Source organism: Hipposideros armiger, unplaced genomic scaffold (assembly GCF_001890085.2).
Source record: "Hipposideros armiger isolate ML-2016 unplaced genomic scaffold, ASM189008v1 scaffold_14, whole genome shotgun sequence".
In the NCBI taxonomy this organism is placed as follows: Eukaryota; Metazoa; Chordata; class Mammalia; order Chiroptera; family Hipposideridae; genus Hipposideros; species Hipposideros armiger.
In genome coordinates, this window is record NW_017731364.1 from 7,797,987 (window position 1) to 7,825,823 (window position 27,837).

Consider the following 27,837-nt stretch of genomic DNA (forward strand, 5'->3'; position numbering starts at 1 on the left):
AGCCATGCAGCCCATTGCATAGGTTTTCAAGATAAGCAATAGCTTGTCCTCAAGTAAGAGGAATTTGTAGCATCATTTGTCACACACAGTTCATCCTGACATTACATGGTAATAAGGATGACTATCTGTGTTAATTAATTGGCTTTATCCAAAGGAAAAACATCTCATATCTTTATTTTTTTAATTGTATTTTATTGTGGTAAGAATACTTAACACAAGGTCTACACTCAACAAATGTTTAAATCTACATACAATACGTTACTGTCGACTATAGGTACAATGTTATAGGACAGATCTGTAGAGCTTACTTGTCTTTCTTAAGTGAAACTTTATGCCCATTGGTTCCTAACTTCATTCATCTTCGCCCCACCCCTGGGCAACCACCATTCAACTCTTCAATTCAATGAATTTGGCTGTTTTATATAACTCATATTAGTGGAATCATGCAACATGTGTCTTTCTGTGACTGGGTTATTCCACTTAATATAATGTCCTCAAAGTTTATCCATGTTGTCACATACTGCAGAATTTCCTTTCTTTCTATGGTTGTATAATATTATGTTGTATGTATATACAACATTTGCTTTATCCATTTATGAGTGGTAGACATTTAGGTTTTCTCTACATCTTGGCTCTTGTGAATAGTGCTTCAATGAATATGGTGTGAAGATAAGTCTTCCAGATCCGTACCCAGGAGTGGAATGGCAGGATCTGACAGGAAGGAATTTTGCAACTTGGAGGAAGAAGGTGCCCCACTGAAGTTAGGCTCCTGCTTTCCCACAGAAACTGGGAGACACCATCCCTATCTTGATGTTTACATTTCAAAAAGATGATCACCAGGTCTTAGAGCAAGGCCTTTCTAGGCCACAAAGCTGACAAGAGACCTATCTAGTCTTCAAAAGGATTTAAATAAAGAGGTGAGAAAGTACCTAACAATTAACCATTTTTCTAAAATAAATGCTCTGACAAAAAGGAGGAGAAGGAAATCTCTTCCCTTATTTTCAACAAGGAGAAGTCAGCCTCTTATTTTTAATTTGTATTGGTTTTTACAGAGGCTAAGTCATGTTTTAGCATGTTTAACTAATGTAGTTCAGAATTAAAGTCCCATTTTTTTTGAGTTGTGATCCACCAGAGACTCAGCTGAGTTTGTCTTTGGCCATATGTAGCAAATTATTTACCTTCATGTTGGAATCTGATTAAAAATTCATTAGCATTAAAAAAAGTTATTGTGGCAAAATATACATGATATTTACCATTTTAGTCATTTTGAAGTGTACAGACATGTGGCATTAAGTGCATTCACATTGTTGTTGAGTTGTTGCTGCCATCCATCTGCAGAACTTTTTCAACTTCCCAGGTCTCTACAGTAATTGCACCCTTTAAACACTAGCTCCCTGTTCCCTCCAGCCCCTGGCAACCGCCATGATTAGTTAGCATTATAACCTACCTATCAAAAACTGCCCTTGAAATTACAATATCCTGCTTATAGCAGTAAGTAGAGTTCTGTTTGACCAGGATTTGAAACATAAGGGTGTTTTCTTGGGAAACTGACTGGGTAAAACAACTTGAAAACCTTTGAATGTGGTGCCCCCACTTATTCAAGTGATGGTATGCTAATTACAAATAATCTAAGTCTATGCAGCTCCCAGACACATCTCATTCATGCCACCATTACTTTCAGAGTAATAGAAACTGCTTTTTGAATGAAATATTTTTTGCTTATAATTCAAAATTTTACTTACTTAGGTTGACATGTTCTACTACCTTTGCTCCACAGAATCTTTATTTTTCTTAATTGACCTTTTGGGCGATTTTGTGAAACACGGAACACTAAGTATCCACCGCGTCCTCTGTATGTTTTGCTTACAGCCTGCTGCAGGCACTGGGGAGGATGACGGAAAAGAACCAGGGCTGGTGATCTGCTGCAATCAGAGAGCCTTATTTACAACCGAGCTCTGCTGTTTGATTGCTGCGATAGCTTGAGTAAGATACTTCACCTGTTTTGCACCTAATTTCTTCATCTTATAAAACAGGAAAATTCTATTCCTTTCTGAATAAGTGTCATGAATATCAAATACATGAAGACATGAAAAGAAGGACTCTGTACCTTGTCAAAGCATGAATGATTTCAATTGAGTAAGGTACCTAGCATATAGTAGAGATTTGGAAAATATTTGATTAAATGAACAGATATTTTTCTCAAAGTTAAATTTTGGAGGATTCTCTCCTCCCCACACATACTCCTGGCTTGACTTATGACCTCTCCACTCTCTGCTTTCCTCTGGTTCCTGATCACATCCCTCTCTCCTGACCCAATTCATGTTTCCAGTTTAAAAACTCTGGAGTTCAGGGTTCGCGGAGTGATATGAACGGGCCAAAGGGATGTCTGTTATATCTTGTTGCTGGCTTTTCCTTTCTAAGTCGTCTAGATGCTTCCTCAGAGCATCGAGAGTCAGCAGTTAGAAATACAGCCATCGACTAGAACATATACATTAGGAAGAAGAGAAGTTTTTTTTTTTTTTTCCTCCAGCAGCATCACGCACAGGAGATTTCATCCTGGCCAAAAAAATAATGTGCTGCAATAATGTTGAATCAGACACTGTGAATCCAAGTTAAATGATAACCCGGGGCTCATCCAGGAGTACCTTATGTGGCACTTGAGCAAGAGCCCACTGGGGGTCTTCTCTTATTCAGTGTCACCATGCACAGGATAAATGCAAATGTATGTATTATAAGGCTTGATCAAGTCTTACACTGATAAAGCAGATGACAATCTCAGGGTATACTTGTAAATTGTCTGACAGATGTTAGTGAGAAACCACCTCCCTGGAGATGATCTGGAATGAGAAATGAGTGTTGCAAGACAAGAGGTGTGGAAAACAATGGAAAGAGTGATGGTATTTTTCCAGACTGAGGAACAGCCTGTAGAATTGGGGCAGCTGATCTGCTGACTCTTTCGAAGACCACAGCCATTCAGTCCACAGTACTAAGCACTTTCAGTGTGTCAGGCTTCGTGCTGGGCCGCCCTGAGAGACAAACCTTCATCAGAGGTAGACCCTGTTCTCCAGGGTCTCACGAGAGAAGACATATACACTTAATGGTAGTACAGGATAAAGGATTACATTACTGGGACCATAGGGAAAGCTATAGGAAGAAGGGCTACATTACATCAAGGGAAGCAGGGAGGTTTCATGAAGGCAATGGTTTTGGAAACATCTTGAAGGATGGGCAGTGTTTATACATGTGAAGATGGGCACACAGGGAATTCTGGGCAGAGGGATAATTAAAAGGGAATGGAGACGAGGAAGTGATTTATAGCACCATCTGTATGTGCGCCTGTGGCCGGAGTCCAGGTTCTAGGAGGAGTGGAGCAGAAAAGAGTTGGATAGAGAAGTTTTGCCACCAGATCCTGGAGGATCCAGAATGTCATATGAAGGACATCAGGGAAATACAATTATGATGTGCTGTGTGGGAAAATCGATTTTGTCCTTGTCATCAGTCAGCCTTTACAGGCGCCCTATGGCCCCCAAAACTTTCCTAAGGCTTTTACAACCTTTTTTTGTGTGTGATGTGGTAAACATTTAATTTAATTTAATTTAATTTTGTCTTTTGAGAACAAGATTTTAGTCTGTTTTTCAAGCATCCGTGGAAAGAATATTTCCATGCAAAAAAAAAAATCAGTGGTTTTTAGGTCAGCCTTTTCTACATCTTTCTTTTTTTCAGAGAAGGGCAGACCAATTAAAAATAATAGCATTTTGATTGTTTCTAGCCTATATTAAGGTCACAGAGGTGAAAGGGTTATTTGCTGATCTCCTCATCTGTGCTGACTCCTTTTATAATCAAAGAAATAATAGCTCCCCTCTGTTTTCCTACTCTTTCTCTATGGCAGCCAATGTTCTGATTTGGCCACAGTCTGTAAGCATCCAAAATGCTAGAAGTGGAACCATAATCAACTCCAATTAGCTTTACTGGCCGAGCATAGCATTACCACACTTAAATCCAGCAGCATGTCTTATGTCTCATTTCAGCTGGTCATTATGCTATTGTTTCTCCAACAGCTTGCCACAGGGATGGCTTAGTAAATTAGAAAATTGATTTGAATTTTCCACTTTTTTCCCCAATTAAGAATTCATGACCCATACCTCACTAGGCATTTTTTCTAATATGCCCCATGAGAGAATTTTCAGGCATTCCTCACAGCTTGGTCTATTGCTGGTACCTTATACAGATGAAACCCCCCCCCTTTTTTTTTTTTTCTGAAAGAACTTCAGTCAGCATTTCTAAACTCTGCCAAGAATCCTAGTGCTTGGAAATATTTTAAACAAGAATTCATAAAGTCAATTAGGTTTGAGGAGCACTGTAAATGATCCCTAAGTAATTTAGTCTCACAGTGTACATTAGCATTCAAAAAACCCTGAGCCATCCTGTAGCAAAAGATAACTTTTAACCTAATTTTCACCTAATATTAATAACTTAACGTTGCTCTCAAATGAAGGCACGGTACCAAAATATAATTTAAAAAAAAATCACTCTGTAGAGGCCCTAGCTGGACAATATGGATCAATATGTGGCCTTCAGAGTGTCTAAATTAATCTAAGAATAAAATATATATCTCAAGAGCCTTGCATTGAGTAGGTGTATTAGAACTATGTATTAAATTCATCACCTGTCTACCTACCAAGATTTATGTGAGGATATTTTTGTAACTTGGTGATCCTTTAAAACCCTGCCTGTATCAACAGAGCTGCTGTGTCTTCTATTATTTTCCTGAAGCTGAAGAAACACCAAAGGGGACTGAAATAATAAGACATTAATTTCGGCTACAGAACGCCGATCTTGCTGACCCTGCAGGGTTATTGCAGAGTGAGATTAATTATGCAGATGTGCCACCTAAGGTTTTGGAGTTGAAGTGCCCTGTTGTACTTCAGTGGAGGGTCATTCATGTCGGCAGCATATTGATATGATTATTATTCCACCAAGGTTTTAGCCACCCCTAGACAATTACAGAACTACTTACCAGCATCGCTCATTGACTTCTTATTTAAAATTCCCAGGGCCATGGGAGGCGTTTAGGTCGTGTTGTTGGGGACAGTTACAGATCAATGATTTGAAGCAACATGAGGTTTTCTTCAGGACAGAATGGATACTGAGATTGTTTGCTAAGCAGGAGATAGACGTTCAGACTCCAGTAGAAAATCGTGTTTCTGTGGCCCCATGTCTCTAATACAAACCTTTAAAGTAAGGACACCAAAAGCAGAAAGGGAGCATATATGAGATGCAGTGGCAAGATAATCCGAGTTTGAACACATTTTACTAATTATTATCTGTGCCACTTTGAAGAAATCGCTACTTTTTCCGTAAAATAAGATTGATATTAAATACCAAACTCCTGACAGTCTTCAGAGGCTTAAGTGAATATGTGTGTGGAAAAAAAAATAACTTAATGAATGGCAAACTGTTTTAAATATTTATGTTTTTTGTTAATGAGAAAGCCTTCCATTCTTGAACTGGCAGCGTCAGCATAATCAAACATGCTTTCTATGGCCGAATTGCTTGGGTAATGTCCTATTGATTCTGATCATCACTAGTAGTGCTACCTAGGGCAGAATGTGGTCACTGGGCATTGATATGAGTAGCAACTTCAAGGAGTGTATGCCCTTGAAATGATGTGCAGAATACAATTCCTATGTCTAATTGCTGTTCCTAGTCCCTGGTTTTAGGGACTTCATAACTGTAGGATAATACTCATCTAATTAGTGGTTTTCAACAAGTTTCCTCCCTGTTCTATGCTCAGTGGTAAAAAGTAAGACTTGTTTTATTTTAATTTTTCCCTAAATGTCTTTCTTCCTTATGCGTGGCTGCACTTCATTGTGTTACCTGTCTTCACCAGTCCAGCAGTAACACCAGCCCAGCCCCAACCCCTCCCCCCATTAAAATGCAAGTGATTCGCTCCTCAGAGCATGTTGCTTGGACTCATTTGTACACTTAACAATAGCATGAGCAAGCACAGCTAAACTGCTTTGTACAGTTAAAGAAATAACAACAGCAAATATTCGTTTAGGCATTTCATATATGTTAACTCATAATTCCGTCAACAAACATATGAGGTAGGTACTGTTATTCTCCCCCATTTTACAGTTAAGGAAACTAAACCACAGACCGGTTATGTAATGCACTCAACACCTCACAGGTACGAAGTGGCAGAGTCAGGGATTGGAACATATAACGAAAAGAAGGGGCTTTTTTTTTTTTTTGAGACAATAGTTTAGTGGTTACCAGAGGGTAAGTGGGGAGCAGGGGTGGTAGATGAGGGTAAAGGGATCAAATATATGGTGATGGAAGGAAAACTGACTCTGGGAGGTGAATGCACAATGTGATATATAGATGATGTATTACAGAATTGTATACTTGAAACCTATGTAACTTTACTAACCATTGTCACCCCAATAAAAGAAGGGGCTTTTAACTACAAGGTCAAAATTGGCAACATGCCTGTTGGAGACCCTACTCAGTTGTGAGTTTGGGTTGCCTGGGACATGTTGAAATCTGTTTTATCTTTTAGCATTCAGCACAAAGTCCAAGTAGTAGGTGCTTAGTTACTATTTATTAGTTTTGCGTTGGAAAAAATGCTCCTGAAAAGTTTATGTTGCAGCCACAAAATACCCGGCTTGTACTGTGTATATGTATACACACACACACACACACACATATACAGAGAATGCCAAAAAAATGTATACACATTTTAAGAAAGGAAAAAAAGTGTATTAAAACTGTAATACTCAATATATACCAATTACAAAAGATGGATACGTCATATGTATACGTTCTTTTGGCACCCCTGGTGTGTGTGTGTGTGTAAATATTTAGTATAAGTTTTGCCCTGCTGCTTAATTTTCTTATCAAAGCATTTTAAAACCTCATTATTAAGCACAGCTTGAGAACCTCTCTCTGAGAGTACTGTTTTTATCTAAGTAACTGTATGGTGAAGATAAAGCATACTTGCTGAAACTAGGGTCACTTCAGTTTTTAGTAGTTTGTGGATCAGTAAATAATAGCACTACAGAATTCCAGCTCATTCTCATTCTGATGAAAAAAAGGTGATTGAATGCATGCTCTTACTTTATTTGCAATAAAGTCACCAAAAGTCAAATGCATATGTAAAGAACTTTGGCCAGAAACCCCCAACCCTTTCCTCCATCCAGAGTGATCTGGTGGACTGAGGTCACATCCCAGACTACGGGACTGGTGGGTGCACATTGCCATCTGTCAGGATGATCATGGTGTCCAAAAATCCATGAAAGAAGCCATAGAATTTTCTCAACAGGAACACAGACTCACACAGGCCTCCTCAGTGTTAGCTCAGAAGGGGATTTTCTTTAACACTTTAGATACAGAGAGATGATATTTCCTTTAAAGCTATCTAGTTTTGGCTTATGAGGGTTCCCAGGAAGAACTTGCAATATTATCTTTGCATCTTGGGGACACGATAGGGGATGCAGATGGGGATGAGGAGGAAGCCTAATGGGCTGAGTTCTCCAGCAGACAGAGTGATGGAGGTGGGGGCTATCCCAAAGCCCCGTGCTTTCTTGTAATTGGCACAGTGTCGGTCCGGTACATGGTAAGAATTCTGTGCAAGTTCTAATTTGCCTTTTGACTTTAACTCTTAATAAAGCTAGTTGTGCAAACAGAGGCACAGGGACAATGAAGTGCCCACGCAAAGTCACACAGCCAAGTAATGCAAGAGTCAGTACTAGGCCCCAGACTCACGCCTCTGTTTCTCTGTGTAATTGAGAATGAGGAGCTTCTGAGTGCTGCAGGGTCTGAGTAGTTGCAGCTACTAAAGCTTCCGGGTTCCTGAACAGTAGGGCAGGCGAAATCGAGTCTGATAGATGTTCCCTAGCAAGCCAATCATTTTTGCTGACAGAAGTCGGGGGGGGGGGGGACCTGGGGATGTGCTCTTGTGAAAGGACAACTGACTATGTTGTGAGACCAAGGATGGCTGAGATCCATCCCAGGCTAATTTCTGAAGACAGGTTCACTTTTTAAGCATCCTGAGAAGTCACAGAGCTCACAGTGATGTCTGTTCAAACCCACCCCTGGAGGACACTACGACCTCTGGATGACCTTTGGCCCTGCTAAAGAGTCTAGTGCGCGTGCCACAACCAGTGTAAAGTAACGTATCGACACCTTATTTTGCATCACTCTTCACCAGTTATGAAGACTTTTTCATAAATATTATCTGATTGGACCTTTAAAGCAGCTTATGAAGTAAATATTTGTTATCTGATTTTGTTGATAAGGATCCAGGGTCCACAGGGGTTGAGTAAATTATCTAAGGGCACACAGTTAAAGAGTGGCCAGCAGCAAACTAAACAGGGCGGGGGGGGGTTCTTTCTACTACCCAGCAGTTGCCCTATAATTATTTGTGCTTATTGTATAAACACATTGGGCCATGTACTGTGCACACAAACTTGGCGTCCTCGTCCAAAAAGCGAGGTAAAAAGAGGGAAACCTAAATAAAACAAATCAGGACAGAAATTTCTCAGGGCTCTAAGGGAGATACAACTAGCTGCCCAGAGTTTTTAGAAAAGGCGTACTTCACTTCTCGTCAGCAGCAAGGTAAGAGAGAGCCAGGAAAGGCTGCGGAGGGGTGTTTGACTGCTGTGGGAAAGCCAGTTTAGTCTCAAGGGGAACTGGATGATTTTGAAAAGCATCCGCATCTTATGGATTGAGGATTGATCTGGGAATTGGGGTTTGGGTTCCTTCTCCTCTAATTAGAGCTTTAACTATCAATATCGGTATCTCCAGTGAAACCCTAAGAGGTTGAATGCATAAAAAAAAGGAGTTCATGGTCAAATAACTATGGTTAATGTGGTGTTAAAACAAATCTACCACAACATTTACTTGGTAGGTGACCAGAGCTTTTACAATGCTAATGTGTACTGTGAATCTCCAAGAAAGAGATATGGGACATGTTACTTTTCAAAATCAATTTGGCCACGTTGTCCTTTGGCAGAGCGCTCACTATGTGATATGATATTTTTCATCATGTACTTTGGTGCGAATCGCATGGAACTTGATCATTTATTTGTTCTTTTCACTACTTTTTAAATTTTTTTCTTTTGTGTTTATAAGTCTGACTATGCTCCCAAACTGTGTGATCTATGATTATAAGAAATGCGTTTATTTCTGCAGTTTCTGTTACAGTGTATGAAAGAGGGGCTCAATAAATACGAGATTTGAACAAAATTTGATTCTGTGGCTGCAGAAGCGAGAATGTACACAGTCTTTATGGAGAAATCTATGAAAACTTGGCTACCGTTTTGTTGCCTGTGGCCTCTCTCACAGCGTGTTGATGGTGTCTTTCTCTTGAGAGCCTCACAGACAGGATCGTGATCTTCAGACCATCCCTTTGAATTAGAGAGGTTATTAGTGTCAATGTCATTATATGAAATTTAAGAGGAGTAAACCCCCGATGGCGAAGAAGCTTTTCTATGCTGGGGACAGTAATGAATTTCCTAACCTGGAGGTGACTGCATCTTAGTCTATAAGGTGACAGGATTGTTTTGTGTCTTTGCTGGTTATTACCACCCAATTCCCTACTTGAACCTTGTATGACGTCACATTTCTCCACCGAGCTACCTCTCCCCCTTCTGTGCTCTCACACGCCTCTGCGGCAGCACTGCTCTCGCGTCTGCACCATCGGCTCCATGGGGACATGGCACTTCCCCTCCCTCCTTTTCCCTTAGACAGCGTCCAGAGCTTGGTAAACATGTGTTGCATGAAGTAGAAGGAATGTTAAGTATACGAGTATTCATCATAAATGTTCTTACCCCGTCCCCAGCCTTGAAGTTCCCTGACATGACACATTGTCGCATTCTGTGTTGGATTTTAAGCTGCTTTCTTGATTTAAAAGGTTGTACATAATGCTATCCTGCACCCTTTTCTAACCCTTCCCTGTGGTTTTAAACCACCCTTTAACGTCAATCAAGAAAAAGTTTTTCCATAATTTTTTTACACAAGCATAACATATTAACAGTAAAGTACGTCAGTGGTAATTGCACAGATTGATTCATTTTTGCAAATGCATCATCATGTAGCCATCATCTAACTAAGAAATAGAACATTACCAGACCTTAGAAGTCTCACTTTTGCCCCTCCCTGTCAGTATTGCCAAAGGTAAGCTGGCAATTGAATTAGTTATAAATTAAGTACTCCCTCAGATTCTTTCAGATTTAAACAAACAAACAAAAAGCCCAGCTTATTCCATAAAACCAATGTGATAACACTTTATCTTAGTATAGCACTTTATAATTACAAATTTTCCTTCTGCGTGTCATACCATTTGATCTCCGACAACCACCCTATGAGTTAGTTAGGCCAGACGTTTTTACTTCCATTAAAAACTGAGGTATTTGGGAACTAGGGAAGGGGAACCTCCTGGAGTATGATTTTTCCAAGTTCAAGTTTCATTGTGTCAGGTGGATACTAGACTTATCAGGGTGATCACTTCATGAGGCATATAAATGTCTAATCACTATGTTGTACACCTGAAACTGATATAATATTGTATATCAACCGTAATTGAAAAATAAATTTAAAAAAACCATTGTAGAACATATCATAACAATCTTGGCTTTTTTTGTATGTTACAGAGGCAAGACTTACAACAATGACTGTCTTCTCTGAAACATTTGGGAACAGAGCAGTAAACTTGGAACTAGCATATGCAAAGTGTAGGACATGGCTAGTTTTGCCTGTGGTCAATGGTCAACTTGAACCAAGTAACTTTGGCTCTTTTTTGTAAATAATGTTAATGGTAGCTCACATTTGTCTGTTGTTCCACAGTTTCTCATGTGATTCACATATATCATCTCATTTAATAAGGGCTAATGAAAACAAGTATTTATTGAGGGATACTTGCGTTCCTGGACAGTAGTGCTAATCGCTCTATAGAAATTATCAAGGACATTCCTCCCAAATAACTGATGAGATAGGTATTCATTCCCATCACCCCCATGAAAAACCACTCCCTCAGTTTCCCTAAGCACAGAATACTTCATCATTAAGTTGTCCACCCACTAAAGAAAGGGTACAGTGAAGCACTTTTCTTCTCATTGAGAAGTGTCCATGAATGCCTGCCTAGCATGTCAATCTTAAATTAGACATCAAAACAATGACCAGGTTGTAACTTGAGCTAAGTGGTTGCTGTGAATATTCTTCTCGTCTCTTAGGCTGTCCGAGATCAAACAGTCAAGCTTAGAACTCCAAGTTCAGTTCCCTTTCACCTTCACCCCACTGAATACCTAGTTCTAGTTCTCTCTTGTGCAAGATGAGACTTAATGTTATTTCTTCCCTCACCCCACAGAGCGGTTTCTATTCAGGATATTAAGGAACAAAAGGAAGTCAATCTGTTCACATCCTATTCCAAGCTCCTAAAGATGGCAGGTGGCATATTATGTTATATATGTCTTCTCAGAGTTCCAAACACTTTGAAGCTATTTCGTAAGAAAGAGAAAGAGCTATCTAAGAGGAGTGTGCTAATAATGTGTTTTGGTATGAACTTTGACTCTGCTGTTGTATCAAGATTAGCAGCACTGGCTTGGTAGGCTGAAAGTTGGGACAGTTCATTGATCTCTCTATGCGCCTGTACTGCTAGACTTTTCTGGAACATTCGGTACTTAACAACAGGACTATGTTATTTTCAAAGTAAATGTTGAAAATAGAAACCGTATTTAGGTTAAAAGAGTTTTCATTTATTTAAACTGTCTAAAAGGGTTCACAAATCATCTGTGGAGCTTTTTTAAAAAAAGAAAAATGATACCGCTTTAAAAATATTTTTTAATTAACATACAATAAAATGTAGTTTTTTTGAAATCCAGCTTTATTAGTGATAACTCTTGTATAGACTCATTTAATCTGCCCCAATCAGGATACAGAACTTTTCTATCCCCAAATGGCTCCCTTGTGTTAATCCTCTAGAGTCACACCCTCCTACTACCTCTGGCCCCTGATCTGTTCTCTGTCACTCTAATTTTGTCTTTTGGGGAATGTCATTTAAATGGAACTGGACAGTCCTTACCTACTGAGATGGGCTTTTTTTCACTTAGCATAATGCTTTTGAGATTCATCCAAGTTCTTATCAACAGCTCATTGCTTTGTATTGGTGAAAAGTAGTCTATTTTTTGGATGTCCCAGAGTTTGTTTATGCATTTGCCTGTTGAAGGACATTTGCATTGTTTCCAGTTTGGGAAAATTAATAATAGAGCTGCTGTAAACATTTGTGTCTAGGTTTTTGTGTGAACATAAGTTTCCACTTCTCTTGGGTAAATACCTAGAAGTGGGATTGCTAGATCCTAACGCAAGACTATGTTTAACTTTATAAGAAACTGCCAAATTGTTTTCCAGAGAGGCTGTACCATTTTGTAGTGCCAGCAGTAGGAGAATTCTGGTTGTTTTGTATTCTCTTTAGCACTTGGTATTGTCAATGCTTCTTTAGTTATTCTGAATGGTGTGTAGTGGTATCTAAGTTTGTGGTTTTAATCTTCATTTTCCTATGGCTAATAATATTGAACATCTTTTCATATGTTAATTTACTTTCTGAATATAGTCAGTCCCCTTTTATCTGCAAAGGATATGTTCCAAGTCCCACAGTAGATATCCGAAAACCCTACATATGTTTGTTTGTTTTTTCTCTATATACATACATATGTTTTCATTTAAAGGAAGCACTTTATGGCTTCTCTTTGGTACAGCTGAATTGCCAGCATCACTACTCTTGCTCTTTGGCGCCATTATTAAGTAAAATAAGGGTTACTTGAACACAAGCACTGAGATACCAGGACAGTCAATCTGATAACCAAGATGGCTCCCCAGTGACAAAGGGGCAGGTAGCCTATACAGTGAGGCTACTCTGGACAAAGGGACAATTCACATCACAGGCTAGATGGAGTGGGACTGTGAGAGATTTCATTATGCTACTCAGAATGGTGTGCAATTTAAAATGTATGAATTGTTTATTTCTGGAATTTCCCATTTAATATTTTCCAACCACAGTTGAGCTTGGGTAGCTAAAACCATGGAAAGCAAAACTGCAGATAAGGGGGAACTACTGTATCCTATTTGGTAAAGTATCTCTAAGATTTTTGACATTTTGAAATTGGGTTGTTTGTAGTGTGATTCTTAGAACTTTATTTTTCTTTTTCAAAATGCTTTTCAATGTTTAAAGTATTCTATTTCCATATAAATTTTATAATCAGCTTGTCTAAATTTATAAGTAAATTCTTGCTAGGATTTTTTATTTGAATTTCATTAAATCTGTCAATTTGGAGGAGAATTGACATCTTTTCTCTAGGGAGTTTTTCAGTCCATGACTATGGTATATCTTTTGTATTATTTTTATTATTACTGTAATAATATAAATCATATGAATAACTTAGTAGCGTAAAACAAAGCTTACTTATTATATCACAGTTTCTGTGAGTCCGAAGTTCAGGTACAGCGTGGCATGTCTGGTTCTCTGCTTTGGGTCTTACAAGGCTAAAATTAAAGTGTCAGCAAGGCTGTTGTCCTTTCTGGAGGCTCTGGAGAAGAATACACCTTGAAGTCGTTGGCAGAATTTCATTCTTTTGGCTGTAGGTCTGAGGTTCCCTTTCCTTGCTGGCTATCAGAAGGAAGTCTCTCTCCACTCTTCAAGGCCACCGGCATTCATTGACACGTTGCTGCATTTGTCTTTAAATGTCAAAGGCCTATTGAGCTGTTGCCCTGCATTTCTATGATTTATCCTTCTGCTGCATCTCTCTGACTCTAACCAGAGAAAGTTATCTGCTTTTAAGGGCTCATGTGATAGATAGAGCTCATCTGAATAATCTAGTGTAATCTCCCCTTGTTAAGGTTCACAACCTTAATTATATTTGTCTAGTCCCTTTTGCTAAGTAAGGCAACATAACAGGTTCCAGGAGTTTAGGGCATAGGGTCCTTCTGCCAACCACACACATATTTTCATTTGTTTAGGTCTTCATTGATTTCTTTCATCAACATTTTATAAATTTCAGCATACAGATCTTATACAGGTTTGGTTAGACTTTTAGCTAAAACATTTCATTTTTTCTTTTAGTTATTGTAACCAATCTTTTAAAAACAAATGTTTCCCATTTTTCATTGCTAGTGTATAGCAATATGTTTAATTTTTTTGTGTGTTGACTACATATTCTGTGACCTTACTTGTTCTATTTTTAATAGCATCCTTAGGATTTTTTATGTTCAAAATTATGTGATCTATGAATAGCTTTATTGCACGGATTAAGACTTCCAGTATGCTGTTGAATAGTACTAAGAATGAACACCCTCGCCTTGCTACTGACCTTAGTGGAAAAGCATTCAGTCTTTCATAGTGTGCTTGATGTTAGCTGTTAGGTTTTTTATAGATGCTCTTTATTGGTTTGAGGAAGTTCCCTTCTATTTTTAGTTTGCTGAGAGTTTTTATTATGAATGGATGTTGAATTTTGTCACATGCCCTTCCTGGGTCAATTGGTATGACCATATGGTTTTTCTTCTTTAAACTTTTCAAACACTGAAATCAGCCTTGCATTCTAGGATGTACTCTGCTTGGTTGTGGGATATCTCTAGCTTGTTTTTCTGTTTGTTTGGTTTTTGTTTTCTTTTGTTTTGTTTTGTTTGTGCTGTCTATGGTAGGTTTTAGAATCAGAGTAACGTTGTCTCATAAAATGAATTGTAACTGATTTGCCCCTTCTAGTTTCTGGAAGAGATTATGTAGAATTGATGTTTTTATTTTTTAAGTGTTTGATAGAGCTCACCAGTGAAACCATCTGGAGCTTTGAAATTTATTTTTTGGAAAGTTTCTAACTGCAAATTTAATTTCTTTTAATAATAATAAGACCGATCAGATTGTCCATTTTATTTTGGGCGAGCTTTGGTAGGTTTGTAGTTTTAAAAATATTGGTTTATTTCACCCAAATTGTGGAATTTATGTGCTTAAAATTTTTAGTATTGCCTTATTACCATTTTAATACCTGTGTGACCAGTAGTGATGTTCCCGCTTTCATTCGTTATATTGTTGATATGTGTATATATTTTCTTCTTTGTTTACCTGGCCAAAGGTTTAGCAATTTTATTGTTCTTTTCAAAAGTACCAACTTTTCGTTTTATTTTTTGTTTAGTTATTTTCTGTTTTAAAATTTTTGATCTCTACTCTTCATTATTTTCTTCATTTTGCTTGGTTTGCTTGTTTTTCTCTTTTTCTAAATTCTTAAAGATGAAGATTAGATTATCGACTCAAGGTCTTCTTTTCTAGCATAAGCCTTTAATGCTACAAATTATCTTGTAAGCACTGCTTTAACAATATCCCAAATATCTTTGTGTTGTATTTTCATTATTGTTTAGTTCAAAATATTTTCTAGTTTCCTTGAGACTTTCTTTTTGACCCATGGATTATTTAGTAGCATATTGCTTAATTTTTAAAGTTTCGAGATTTCCCTGTTATTTTTCTTTTATTGATTTCTAGTTTAATCCAATAGTTAGAGTACACTTTTAATTCTTTTAAATGTGTTAAGGTGTAATTTATGGTGCATTATATGGCTTATCTTGGTGAATGTTCTCTATGACTTGAAAAGAATGTGCAGTTATATACTTTTTTTCCATTTATTATTGTTTATTAGTATTTCTTTTTTCTTTCCTTGTTTTTTCTTTTTTTTTTTTAATTGGGGAGCAGTGTGTTTTTCCAGGACCCATCAGCTCCAAGTCAAGTAGTTGTTTTAATCTAGTTGTGGAGGGAACAGCTCAGTGGCCCATGCAGGGATCAAACCGGCAACCTTGGTGTTATGAGCACTGCGCTCTAACCAACTGAGCTAACCTGCTGCCCTATATACTTTTTAAAGTCCTCAAATAGTCGCTCCATACATTCTGCCTAGGTTTATAGCTGCATTCACTGAGAAAGACAAGATGTGTACTTCATTTTACCCAGAATCAGAGCCTTTCATGTCGCTTTGCCAAAACTTTTGCTTACTGATAAATATTGGATTCTGAAATATTCTGCTCAAGGATACTTTTTTTGGTTCAAAAAACTAGATAAGGATTGATAATGAAATTAACTCTAATATCTTAATAAGTGCTATCTGCTTTTCTGTAAAATTACATTCATAATGTGTCACATGTCCTTCAAAGTCTGGTTTGTTGTAGGTGTGCAAGACCTGCTCAAACTTTATCAGTAAGTTAGAGAAGAGAAAAGGAAGGGTCTAGATCAGATCGGTACTCGAGGATGTGATGTGGCTGCAGGACTGACCTCACATGGGGATGGCCATGTGGTGTCTTGGTGGTAATGACCAAGTTTTCAGTGGGCAGGTCTTAGTAGAGGACATCTGTTGACGAAGAATGAAGCAGATGATAGTAGCTTCATGGTTACAGGAGGTTTAGCCAGCAAGACCTTCCATGGGACAAGATGCAGGCACCTAGAAAAGAGTGCTGACAAACAGCTGGTTGAAAGCCCAAGCCCCAACCAGGCTGATGGGCTACAAAGAGTAGTTGTGATCTGAGTATGGAGCTGAATGGGAAATCAGGAAACTGAGGAAGAAATCCAGTCCTGTGGCTAGTGAAATGTTGCTGGGCAGAAGGAAGGCTAAACCAATAGTGAGTCAGAAAAATGACAGTACTTAGGGCAACACATCTAGTTTTACCCTGTTCCCTGCTAGCCCAGTGAGAGTCTCCAGTCGTCAGGGCTAACTCAGGGGTAAGGAGATCCTGACGCTTATTAAGCCTAGAGAATGCAGACAAAAGAAAGATCAATAGGCAGGGTGCTATATTAAAGTGCTGAGCACAAGTTAACAATCTAACAATCGTCATTAACATCGCTGTCGATTACATAGAACTAAGTACATATTTGAAACTTCACAGCAGGCGACATAAGCATCCAAGTTGATATAACAGGAAATTCATGGCATGAAATATGAGAGAAGTATCAATATCTCAGAGCGGAAGTACGAAAATGATCGCATAGTAAATAAAATGGATAATGCAGGAAAGGCTGACTGGAAATTTATTATATGTAGGTTCCAATCATCTGAGGCAAGGGCAGAGTCTGTTAAACCCCACCACAGTCATCTAAAGCTAGGTTGTAATTCAGACCATGAGAAGCCATGCCTTATTAAGCAGAGTCCTTTGCTTTCTGACAGTTTCTCCATCTTTGAAAATCCTCAATGCTCCCTTCCCCCAAGAAACAAGAACCAAAATGTGTTACTGGTCACAAGAATAAAATTCCAAGGCACAAGGCAAGTTGATGTTAAATGAACCTGCCTTCTTGGAGAGGTCTCACACTAGCCAACTGCCTCCCACTAACCTTGCTTAGTCTGTGAAAACCAGCCTACACGATCACATATTTTTTTTCTGCTTATTTCTGATTCATCACAGGGCAGGATTTGTGTTTGCACACAGGTTATCTTTAGATGAGCTTTGCCTTGGTGACCTGACTCCTTGCTGCCTCTCGCATAATCCAGCTACTCGTGAGAATATCAATTATGGTCCTCAATCACACTAATTAGAATGTCTTCTAAGTGTTGCTTTAGGAATAGTACTGGGGCTGAAAGTACCGTGTCCTGAATTTGCAATGGCCTATCTAGTTGCTCTCTACCAACAAGGTTTAATGCAGGATTATTAATTAATTTTATTAATGATGTGGATGAGGACATAGGTGGCATGCTGAGCAAGTTTATGGATGACACAAAGCTAGGAGGATCACAGTTATCATGTTGACAGACTCAGGAGGAAAAAATGATTTCAAGGCAGAATTTACTGACAATCCATCCAATTTGTGCCTGGAAGAATGATCTCCATGAGGCAGAAGCTGATGATCATATCACTCCTCTAATCAGAATCCTTAGTGATTCCCTATTTGCTGTTTAAATGAAATCCCAAGTTCTTAGCATGTTATTCAAGGCCTTGTTATATTGTAATCCTAACACTCTCTGAACCTTCTATAGTTCTTTTCCTAACACCCTGTACTTGAGCCAAACTGAATTATTTATAGAGTATCTCCTGCGTATGGTCCATGCGTATGGTCCCTGCTCTCCCTATCTTTGAGCATTATTCTCCACAGAGCTTCCTTCCCCACACACTTTCCTTTTGCCTCACTTCTAAATTGCCAAACCAGTTCTTGTTCAGTTCAAAAGCTCTCTTCTGATTAGCCTTCACATTAGCTGGAGTCATCTCTTTCTTTTGCTACACTTCAATGACACTTATCTGTTTCTCTCTATTCTATCACTGTTTACTTTGTATTGCTGTTATTTTTTTGTACACATTTTAAGTCTCTGCTCGACTCTGCCTAGTGCTAGAACTTCTGTCTGATAAATCTTTGCATATCCTGTAGTGTCTCTGCATGTGTAGTGTTCATAGTTGATGATACTGAGATGGTTTGCATGTGGTTTATCTCCTCTACGGGGGGAGAAGTGCCTTCAGAGGAGGCCCTACATTTAACTTACCAGAGGCCCCTGCAGTTATATCATAGTGACTAATAAACAGAAAGTGTTCAGCACGTGTTTTGTTGAATAAATGAAAGACTGATGGGGAGAAGAGTTTCCCAAGGTAATAGTATAAGAACTGGAAGGAAATGGTGGTGATAAGAATGAGACATTTAATCTCTGAGATAAATCAGTTGTTTAAGATATAATACATTCACCTGTGATTTGTGTACAGTAGTGCTGAAAAGGAAGAACAATATGAACCAGAGATTTTTGATGATGTGTGGTCAACAGAGGTGACAGGTGTTGGACACTTGCATTGTTCTTTAAGGTGACCACGCACTTGAGGTTGCTTAGACAGCCCCAGTTTATGCCTTTTGTTTCAGTGTAGCACTCTTGAAAGTGTCCCATGTTAAACGCTGTTATATGGTGACCCTATTTACCAAATACCTTTGATTGTTTTAGGCTGGTGGTCCCCTGTGGTTGTGAAACTCGTGGCACATGCTAATGTTTAGGATCATAGACTTGTAGTTGGGCAGATGTGGGTATAAATCCCATCTCTGTCATTTACTAGAAATGTGATCTGGACAAGCTTCCATATATAAGCACCCTTATATATGGCTGTTGTGTTCAAAACAGGGAGCAGAGATCTTGAATATAGAATTTCTCAGTAATGTCCAGGCTTCAGTGTTTATAACCCTAGAGAGGTGTTATCAGGGGTCAGATATATCTAGAGTAGCAGGGAAAGAAATATTTCACAGACTTGTTAAATCTCCAGGCCTTCTGCGTTAAAGATCACACAACAAATGCAAGGGCATGGTTCCTGCTAGTTGGCTGTTTAAGTTGGTTATCAGCAGAAAGGCGAAAGATCACAGGACTTGGATTCCAGCCTCATCATTTGTCTTTCTGAGTGAGGAGAGTGGGTACAACAGGGCATGGAGTTTATATATTTCCCTTTACTATAGATTCAGAGTGTGGTAGACTGCCAACCACATCTGAATTCAGGATTTCTAGACTTTCTATTCATCATGAAGCAGGAGAAGTGCCTGGGTTATAAAATATTTTCAATTAGGAATAGACCAACGGAATGCAAAGAACCTTAAGAAGATTGAATTTATCTGCCAGAAATGTGACTCGCATGAAAAAATTCCTGAGAGTATTTTTTAAGTAGGCAGTTATAGTCCAGTGATTAAGGAATAGTTATAGAAGCAGGCTGCAGGAGGAGTTTGATCATTACTCTACCACTTTCTACCCAAAGGATCTTGGTTATGTTTTTTAAACTTGTCTCAATTTCCTTATCTATAAGATAGATTTTTTTTAACTAAAAGCATACTTTATTGGTTGGTTCTGACAGTTAAATTTGTTAATATTGTAAATTTCTTAGAAAACTCCCTAGTCAATAGTCAGCATGCATATGCACTAAATATTATTTAAGCACTTGAAAGTAGTAAGTACTCTCCCTTACTTTTGTATTTAGGTTGACAAGATGGGACTTCTATGGTGTGTAATGAGTCTCTACTTCTATGGGATCCTGCAAAGCGATGCTTCAGGTAAGTGAATGGCTTTTGACAATCTATTGAAATACAAGTCATGCATAGGGTAATGTCTGAAGTTTTTTCTAAAAATGAATTAAGAGAACATAATGTTTATTTCCATTGTCTTCTGTGGCAGCACAGAATCATTAATTTGACAGAATCATAGAATTTTGATGATGGGAAGAACCACTGCCATCTCTAGTCTTCATGGGACACAGTGCACTCAGGGCAGTGGTCTGGTGTGTAATTAAATATAGGAATTTTCCATCACCTTCACGTCCAAGCCAACTAGAATCTTGCTTCCTTTCCTTACCTCGGGTCCTATGGGAAAAGAAAAATAGAGTGATGGTAGCACAACTCTGTTTTCTAAACTTGTGCCAGTGGTGGAGAGGTCTTGGTGATTTGAGACGTTATAAAAGCAAATAAATGATGGATTTCTGTCACACTGCTTATGTAGGAAAGGACCTGTCATTCAGCTCATGCTTTCTTTGCTTCATAAGGGGAGCCAGCTAAAACCTTTATTAAATTTGAATAACCAAATTTAATCATCACAGATGGGATTATATGAAATCAGTTACCAGGAACTTAAAATTCCATCTATTCAGGTCTCCTCTCATCTCCAGGATTACTGTTCAGAACAATTCTATAGTACCTCTAACTAGTAATTATCTAATTGAAGCCCATTATGTCTTTGGATGGATCAGATTCTTAGAATGATTTTAGTACATAGAACTGAAATTTGTCTCTTTGTCATTTCCCTGCATTTCTTTGGTTCAACGGCTTGATTTAAATAGAAAACAAAACAAAACAAACAAAAAAAAAACGTAATCCAATGGTTTTGTAATTTTAATGCAAGGAACCTAGGTATCTTAATTTGAAAAAGCTTTCCATGTATAATTCCCCTGAAGATCGTGGCCTATACTTTGGTTATCATTACTTTATTTCTTCTTCTACATGAGAAGCCTTCAGAAATGTTAAAACAGTGATCATATAACCATGACCATCTTCTTTAATATATGCCTTCGTCCGTTCTTCGCATGACATGGATTTGCGTCCTCCTACCATACTGATTATCTTTTCTGGGTGGGTGTGTTTCAGTTTTGCTATGCCACTTCGAGCATTTTATTGGAAACCAAAAATAGTACTAAAGGCGAGGTATAAGTAGGACAGAGTGCAGCTCAAAGCTGAGCAAAGTAGAGATAACTTCCAATCTTGTTAACCCCTGGGGTCTTCACAGAGCAAAGCATGTATTATGACGAAGGCTGATATTCAGCTGGGATACAATAGTCTTCAGCTCAACTGCCTGTTTAGACAAGCATCTGTCCGCCTTCACTGAGTGTCCCATTTGACTGGTCAGTGCATGACATCCTGATTTTTAAATATGCTGACTATAACCCCTGATTATAGTTTGTTCTTATTTAATTCTATGTCTGAATGTTATCTGCTTAGAGAGGCCTTCCTTAACCATCATAACTAAAATAGCTCTTCCAATCAGTGTTTATCCCTCTATCCTGCTTTAGTTTTCTTCATATCACTTATAATTTCTTTTTTAACACTTATTATTTCTTGATATTAACTTTCTGTTCTCTCCTCTTTGTCTCCCCTTCCTCTCCTTCTCCATCTTTCTCCTCTTTTTTCTTCCCCCAACCCTGTCTTCTTCTCTTCTTTGTTTCTTTGTTTTTTTCCTTTCCTTCCCTCCCTTCCTCCCTCCCTCCTTCCCTCCCTTCCTTCCTTCCTTCCTTCCTTCCTTCCTTCCTTCCTTCCTTCCTTCCTTCCTTCCTTCCTTCCTTCCTTCTCCTTTCCCTTCTTATCCCTCTTCTCTTTCTCTCCTGTATCTATCTATCTATCTATCTATCTATCTATCTATCTATCTATCTATCATCTATCTATCTATCGCTCTATCTATCTATATATATCTATATCTAGTGATAGATATAGATATAGATCTCACCCTTCACATCTATTTTCGCCAAATTGGCCAATTTTATTATGGAACTTGTTTGGATTCATAGCAGTAATTCATCAATGTGGTTTTATGTGCTGCCTTATCTTGGAAAAGGGAGAGGTGACCGTGTTAGTCTTGTTGAAGGAACAGTGAAGCCTCAGAAGTTAGTGGGTGCTGGTGCCTCCCCAGTAGTCCTGGCAGTGTTGCTTATCTTAATGAGCTTTACTGGAATCCATCCAAGGAGCCCCCTCCCCCCACTCCAAATTCTGGTGGAAAGTGATCTTTCTACCCAGAAACTGTGACTCATAGTTCTGGTGGGGAAGCTGACTTTGTAAATAAGATAAGTTCTCATACCAGCCCCATTGAGTCACCATGGGAGCAGGAAACATGCTGTAATCCCCCCAGCCCATCTGGCACATATTCATTTGCTTCCTTATGAAAAGGTGTATTGTGTCTGTGTCAGTGATGTACTTCCTCCTTGGTGGGAGAGGAACAAAAAAGGAAGTGTTACTGACAAAAATAAAAGGGACTGCTGGCTCTGGGCTACTAGGGGAAAAAGGGATCATTGCATGTGCTGGGGGATCAACCAGCCTCTCGTGCATCAAGGTACCACCTCTTAATGATGATGTAGATGCCGGCAGACTCCTTGGTCTTTCATGAGGCTCTTCCTGTGCTTCAGGTACCCATCTTAATGGAATCACAAGATTGATGTGAAGAATAAAGAGAAATAGCCTGAAAACCCTAGAGCACTGTAAATGCATATGATAATAGTAAGAGTTTTGTCTTGTTGTTCTGGGCCCTTGGGTGTGGCACTTCCGCTTCAGGGAAGCCCCAAATTTAAGAAAGAAACCATAACAGCATGAGAACTTCAGCTTCATGTAGTGTGTTTCAAGTGTAGTGAATTGGATTTGAAACCATACAATTCTGACTTCCGAATAAAGCCTTTCTGGTAGGAGTGCTGTGATTTCCTTATTTGCTTTGGAGCGTGGGAGCATCATTTTCATCTCAGGTGGTGATGAAAGCAAATGATTAAAAGCAAGCATTTACTTTCTTTTAAGAAACTAAAGCTTAGGTAATTATAATTGTGATAATATAATTATAATGTAGTAACTATAGTGGTAACAATAAAGCTCCCTTTGCTAAGAAAACACTTTGCATTTTACATGTTCTATGTAATTTGACTCTCACATCCAGACCCTGGAGTAGTCAATCTATTATAACTCCCTTTTTTGGATAAGAAAAAAGATCAAAGAAGCTAAATGAATTTGCCAAAGTCCCACAGCTAATACTTAGCATAACTGTGACTTCACTAGCTCCTCAGTTCTCAAGATGCATGCTATTTTTACTAAATATACTCCCCTTGGAGTCTACTAGCATATAAACAATTCAGAAAGAAGATGAAGATGTGGAGGGCTTATAGGTTTTGCCAACTGTTAAAGTAACAAGTTTCTGTGCTTTTTAGATAAGGAGTATTTTCACCCCCTCACCCCCTCTTAACATATTATTTTTTGAAGAATAAAATCACTATAATGTAAGATCAAGACTCAATATTCCCACTTTTGCTTGTTATAGCATGAAACATTTCCCATACTAAATGCAAAGAAGTTCTCCTTTGCAAGAATTCCAAAAGCAAACTTAGACACATTTCTCTTTTGGTGTTTCATTAGCAGCATGTTAGAAAGTCAAACCGTTAAAGCTGTCTTTAGAGTATTAATAACTGTGATTGTAAGTTGGAGAGAGAGTGAGAATGGCACCACATGTAATATGGCGAATTTTAAAAATATGGCTATATCAAAGTTATTTAATGCACAGACCACATAAAAATGATAGCAATGCATTTTCTTCTCCAAATGTGCGCGCACACACACACACATATACACACACACACACACACACAGGCCTTTGAATATAGCTTTTTATTTAAAAGTCAACAAACAGTTGACTACGTGCCAGGTGTAGGGCTAGATTTCACACGTTATCATTACTTCACAGAAAACACTGTGGAGTGGGGGAGAAGGGGCACTAGAGATTCTTACACCTGTTTTTGGTAGGGGATAAAGGGCCAGGGAGGTGGCCTGAGTTAACAATGCTCGTGGTGGCATGCCTGGTAGAGCTGGGATTCATAGGCTGACTTGACTCCAAAAGCAGCGCTCTTCCCTTTATAGCACATTGCCTTTCTTTTGGACTTCGTTCTGCTAATGGAGGTAAAATCCCCTGAGTTCTTTTCCATTCTTTGTAAGACATTTGCAGAGGGTGGAATTATTCTTTTGGCTAATTGAGAGTGAATTACACTGTGCAAAATAAGTAGAAACATTGTGGTTTACCAGAAATCCAGAAACATTGGTTTCAGTTATGACTGTCACTTTGTGAGTTGTTTAATGATATTAAAGAAGTTATCTAATCACGCTATGTCACCGTGCCCTTACCTATAAACCAAACTAGCCAACCACCCACAACAGCGAAGCCCCCAACCAATTCTGCCTTCTTGCTTTTTTATTAAACAGCATTGTGGATGTTATTATACCTCATGGACATACAGAGTGTATGCTCTTCCTATTTACTTAAGTGATTTCTAGTGACAAGTTATTCACTTCATTCTAAAGATCATGTTTGATCATTTTATAGTATAGAATCCAGGGTAAATAAGGGAAGGTTCTTATTGTAAGCATCGATGGTAAAGTCTGAGAGAAAGTAAAGAAAATAAATGCCAAACAGAATGCCCTGAGAGCCAAGGACTTTTATCCTGTAGGGAGGTATTGGAGAAGACTTCTCAATCAAAGAACAGTCACTCTTTGGAGGAGAAAATATGTCTCTAATTTGGGTACAGAATAGTGCGGTGCAACTGAAGGGATAATGTGAAGGTCATTTACAAGCCAGGCTAGAAAGATAGGTTGGGAACAGACCGTAGAAGAGAAAGAAAATATTTGTGTTTAATACATTTTAGATGTAGTTGGCTACTTCTTTCTTTTTAAATTTTGTCTTGCTCACTTTTGTAAGGACATGTATATGTTTAATGCTATGTAATGTTTCTTTCAGCTTCTCATTGCATTTGGTTTGTTGCCAGGCCCAGTGGCCTTATATTACTTGAATGTGCTTTTTGAAAAACTCTATACTTCGATGTACTTGTGACATTCAGTCTTATGCCTGTTGCTCATGGCTCGTAATCTTGAATACCCTTCATTTCTATGCAGCTTTGTCCAAACATTTGGAGAATGTCTGAATAATACAGTTTCATTTTACCCTTAGACCTAAATGTCATTGGAATTGTGACATTTCACCCTGTTCTCCTTTAAATGCTGTTTCATGGGAACAAAATATCTTCACTCTTTTTTAATTTATTTTTTGAGCTGCATTTGTATTTTTAAACACATTGATGTTTATTTTTAAGTTAGTTATACTTCCCAAGGGTGGGTATTCTGTAGCCTGATTGAAAAGAGGTCTGAGTTCCATGGTTTATTGGCCTGATGCTGACTTTGTAAACGTAAACTCTCCAGAACAGCTTCTTGTTATCACAGGGATAATTCTGTTTTGAAAAATGACCTGATTCATCCTTCACATGGCTGTTAGTTAAGCGAACCCAGTATTTTTGCAGGGAATACATGGATGTATGTGTATATAGTCATTGGTGACAATATCTGGCTTGTAGGAATTTATTCTGCCCTTTAAGTCACTTTTGCCTCTGCAGTTTTTCCCTGAAATATTTGTTTCTGCCATATTGAGATGAGTTTTATAGAACCAGATCCCCATCTTGATTATCCATGACTCACTCCAAGCCAGTGATCACCCATTTTTATTCCACTGTTTTTATTTTTTTTCTATTTAGTGATTAACTTCTTTAGAAAATAAAATATATATCCACTCTCAACATAACAATGCAGGGATTGCTTTATTTTAAAATCCACTGGGTGCTGCTGCTCATTTATTTTTGAGGGACAAAGGGAAAATGGATACATTTTAAAAATAATCTGGGGACCTGAGCCAATAACTTCAAGTACCTGCCATCCATCCCTATGAAAGCTGATATACAGAATTGCCTCCTTTTGTCTTTTCCTATTTTAGAGGCAGTGGAAACAATGAAAATGCAAGATGGCTGAGAAAATGAGAGAAAACGATAAAGTAGTCACACCCTCAGTAATCTAGACTTGGCTGAGTTCTGCTGTTGTCATGAATTTCATTTTTCCTTCTGCTATCAGAACCAAAACTCTTGGTATAGCTGTACATTATTGGGAAATAAATATTACCTTCATACAGTGTTTGTTGCATCTGAAATAATAGTTTAAGGCCCTTTGCCTATCAGCCCATTATTGTTGTTTTTCTCCTTCCAGTATAGTTCTGTATTTTTTGAAGTGCTTCTTGAAGTACGCAGGAATTTGCATTTTTATATGTACATCGAGGTACTGATGTTTGCATTTTTCCATTAACTTATATAACAGAACATTGTGTTCCCTTTAAATCTGGGGCTCGCCATACCAGTGGGAGGAACCAAGTGAAGAGCATTTGCCAACTATTGCTTCCTCAGTGGACCCTGTGGGACCTACGCCATCAGTATAGATACTGAAGAGAGACAAAGCAGAAAGAGAGCACATCTGTTAGTTACTAGTAGTTTTTCTACATAAATATAGATCTTTATTAATATAATATTGTGCATTTTGTTTGATTCCTAATTGCATAAGCTTGCACTAATACTACGGCTGAAATATAGAACTTAATTATTGTTAAAGTAAACACAGACATACAAATTGTTGTTCCCAGGTGGAATGCAACCATTATTAACCATTATTAACTATAGTTTGTTTGCCTTTTTTTTCCCTTTGGGGAGAAACCTTTAATTGTACCCTATGGACTTGTTTGCTGTTTAAACACATTACAACTAAGAGCTTAAATGATGCACCTGAGATAACTCTGTTCCTCTTTAGATCCTTTGGGAGTTCAGACTGCCCCACAGGTTGCTTAATGAACTAATTTTTGCTTTTCAGAGAGAAAGTATTAATTGTAGCCTCATATTTTCTGATTTGCTTTGGACCTTTTGATCAATCTGGTACCCTAGGGAATATCACATGCCTGTTATGCAAGACTTTTTAACATCCGCGGCTTGATTCTAAGTGCCTCTTCATCCTTTTTTACTGTCCATTCAAGGTAAAGGGAAATGAAGAGAAGGAGGAGACCAGGAGAGAAGAGGACAGGAAAGGGAGAGAGGAAGAGAAAAGAGATGGAGATGGAAATAGAGATAGGGAGATACAAAAAGAAAGAGGTACAGAGACAGTCTTTTCACAGAGGGTCTTGCTGAATTTGATGCAAACCCAGGTACACACTGTTTCAGATCATAAAAGCACATTTTTGGTACCACACTTAAATATTCCCCCCGCACTTTTTTTTTTTTGAGCTTTGCATTGGATGGTATCCTTTTTCAACAATTAATTCTTTTTCTAGTATTGTTTGTTGTTATTTTGACTCTTTCCCTTCTTCCTAGTATATTAAAATGATGAGAGCAAATTGGAGCCCTAAATATTATAGAGGTTTTCTTACATCCAGGGCACCTCCAGCCGTGAGAATCATCAGTATCTCCTAGGGTTTGCTTTGTGGACCAGGATACTTGCATTCTGAAGTGTAAGGCAGAGATGATGGAGGTTGTGCATGGCCTTCATGATAATAAAGGGAGAGGAGATAGCAGGCAAGAATATAGGACTCTACGGGGATCGAACCGGCAACGTTGGTGTTATGAGCACTGCATTCTAACCAACTGAGCTAAGTCCAGGCTGCCGGTTAGCTCAGTTTGCTAGAGTGCAGTGCTCATAACACCAAGGTTGCTGGTCTGATCTCCGCATGGACCACCGAGCTGCAACCTTCCTGATTAGATTGAAACTACTTGACTTGGAGCTGATGGGTCCTG

General features: G+C 38.4%; 1 protein-coding gene across 6 annotated transcripts in view; it reads left to right on the forward strand.

Annotated features, from left to right (window-relative positions):
- IL1RAP (interleukin 1 receptor accessory protein) overlaps positions 1 to 27,837 on the forward strand; it is a 129,304-nt gene that overhangs the window by 33,932 nt on the left and 67,535 nt on the right. For 3 of the 6 annotated variants that reach the window (XM_019623655.1, XM_019623629.1, XM_019623662.1), the window contains exons 1-2: positions 8,503 to 8,619; positions 19,945 to 20,017. In XM_019623655.1, coding sequence (XP_019479200.1) covers positions 19,954 to 20,017 — 64 coding nt within the window. In that variant the 5' untranslated portion in view covers positions 8,503 to 8,619; positions 19,945 to 19,953. The other 3 variants (XM_019623647.1, XM_019623674.1, XM_019623638.1) reach the window with 3 other exon arrangements.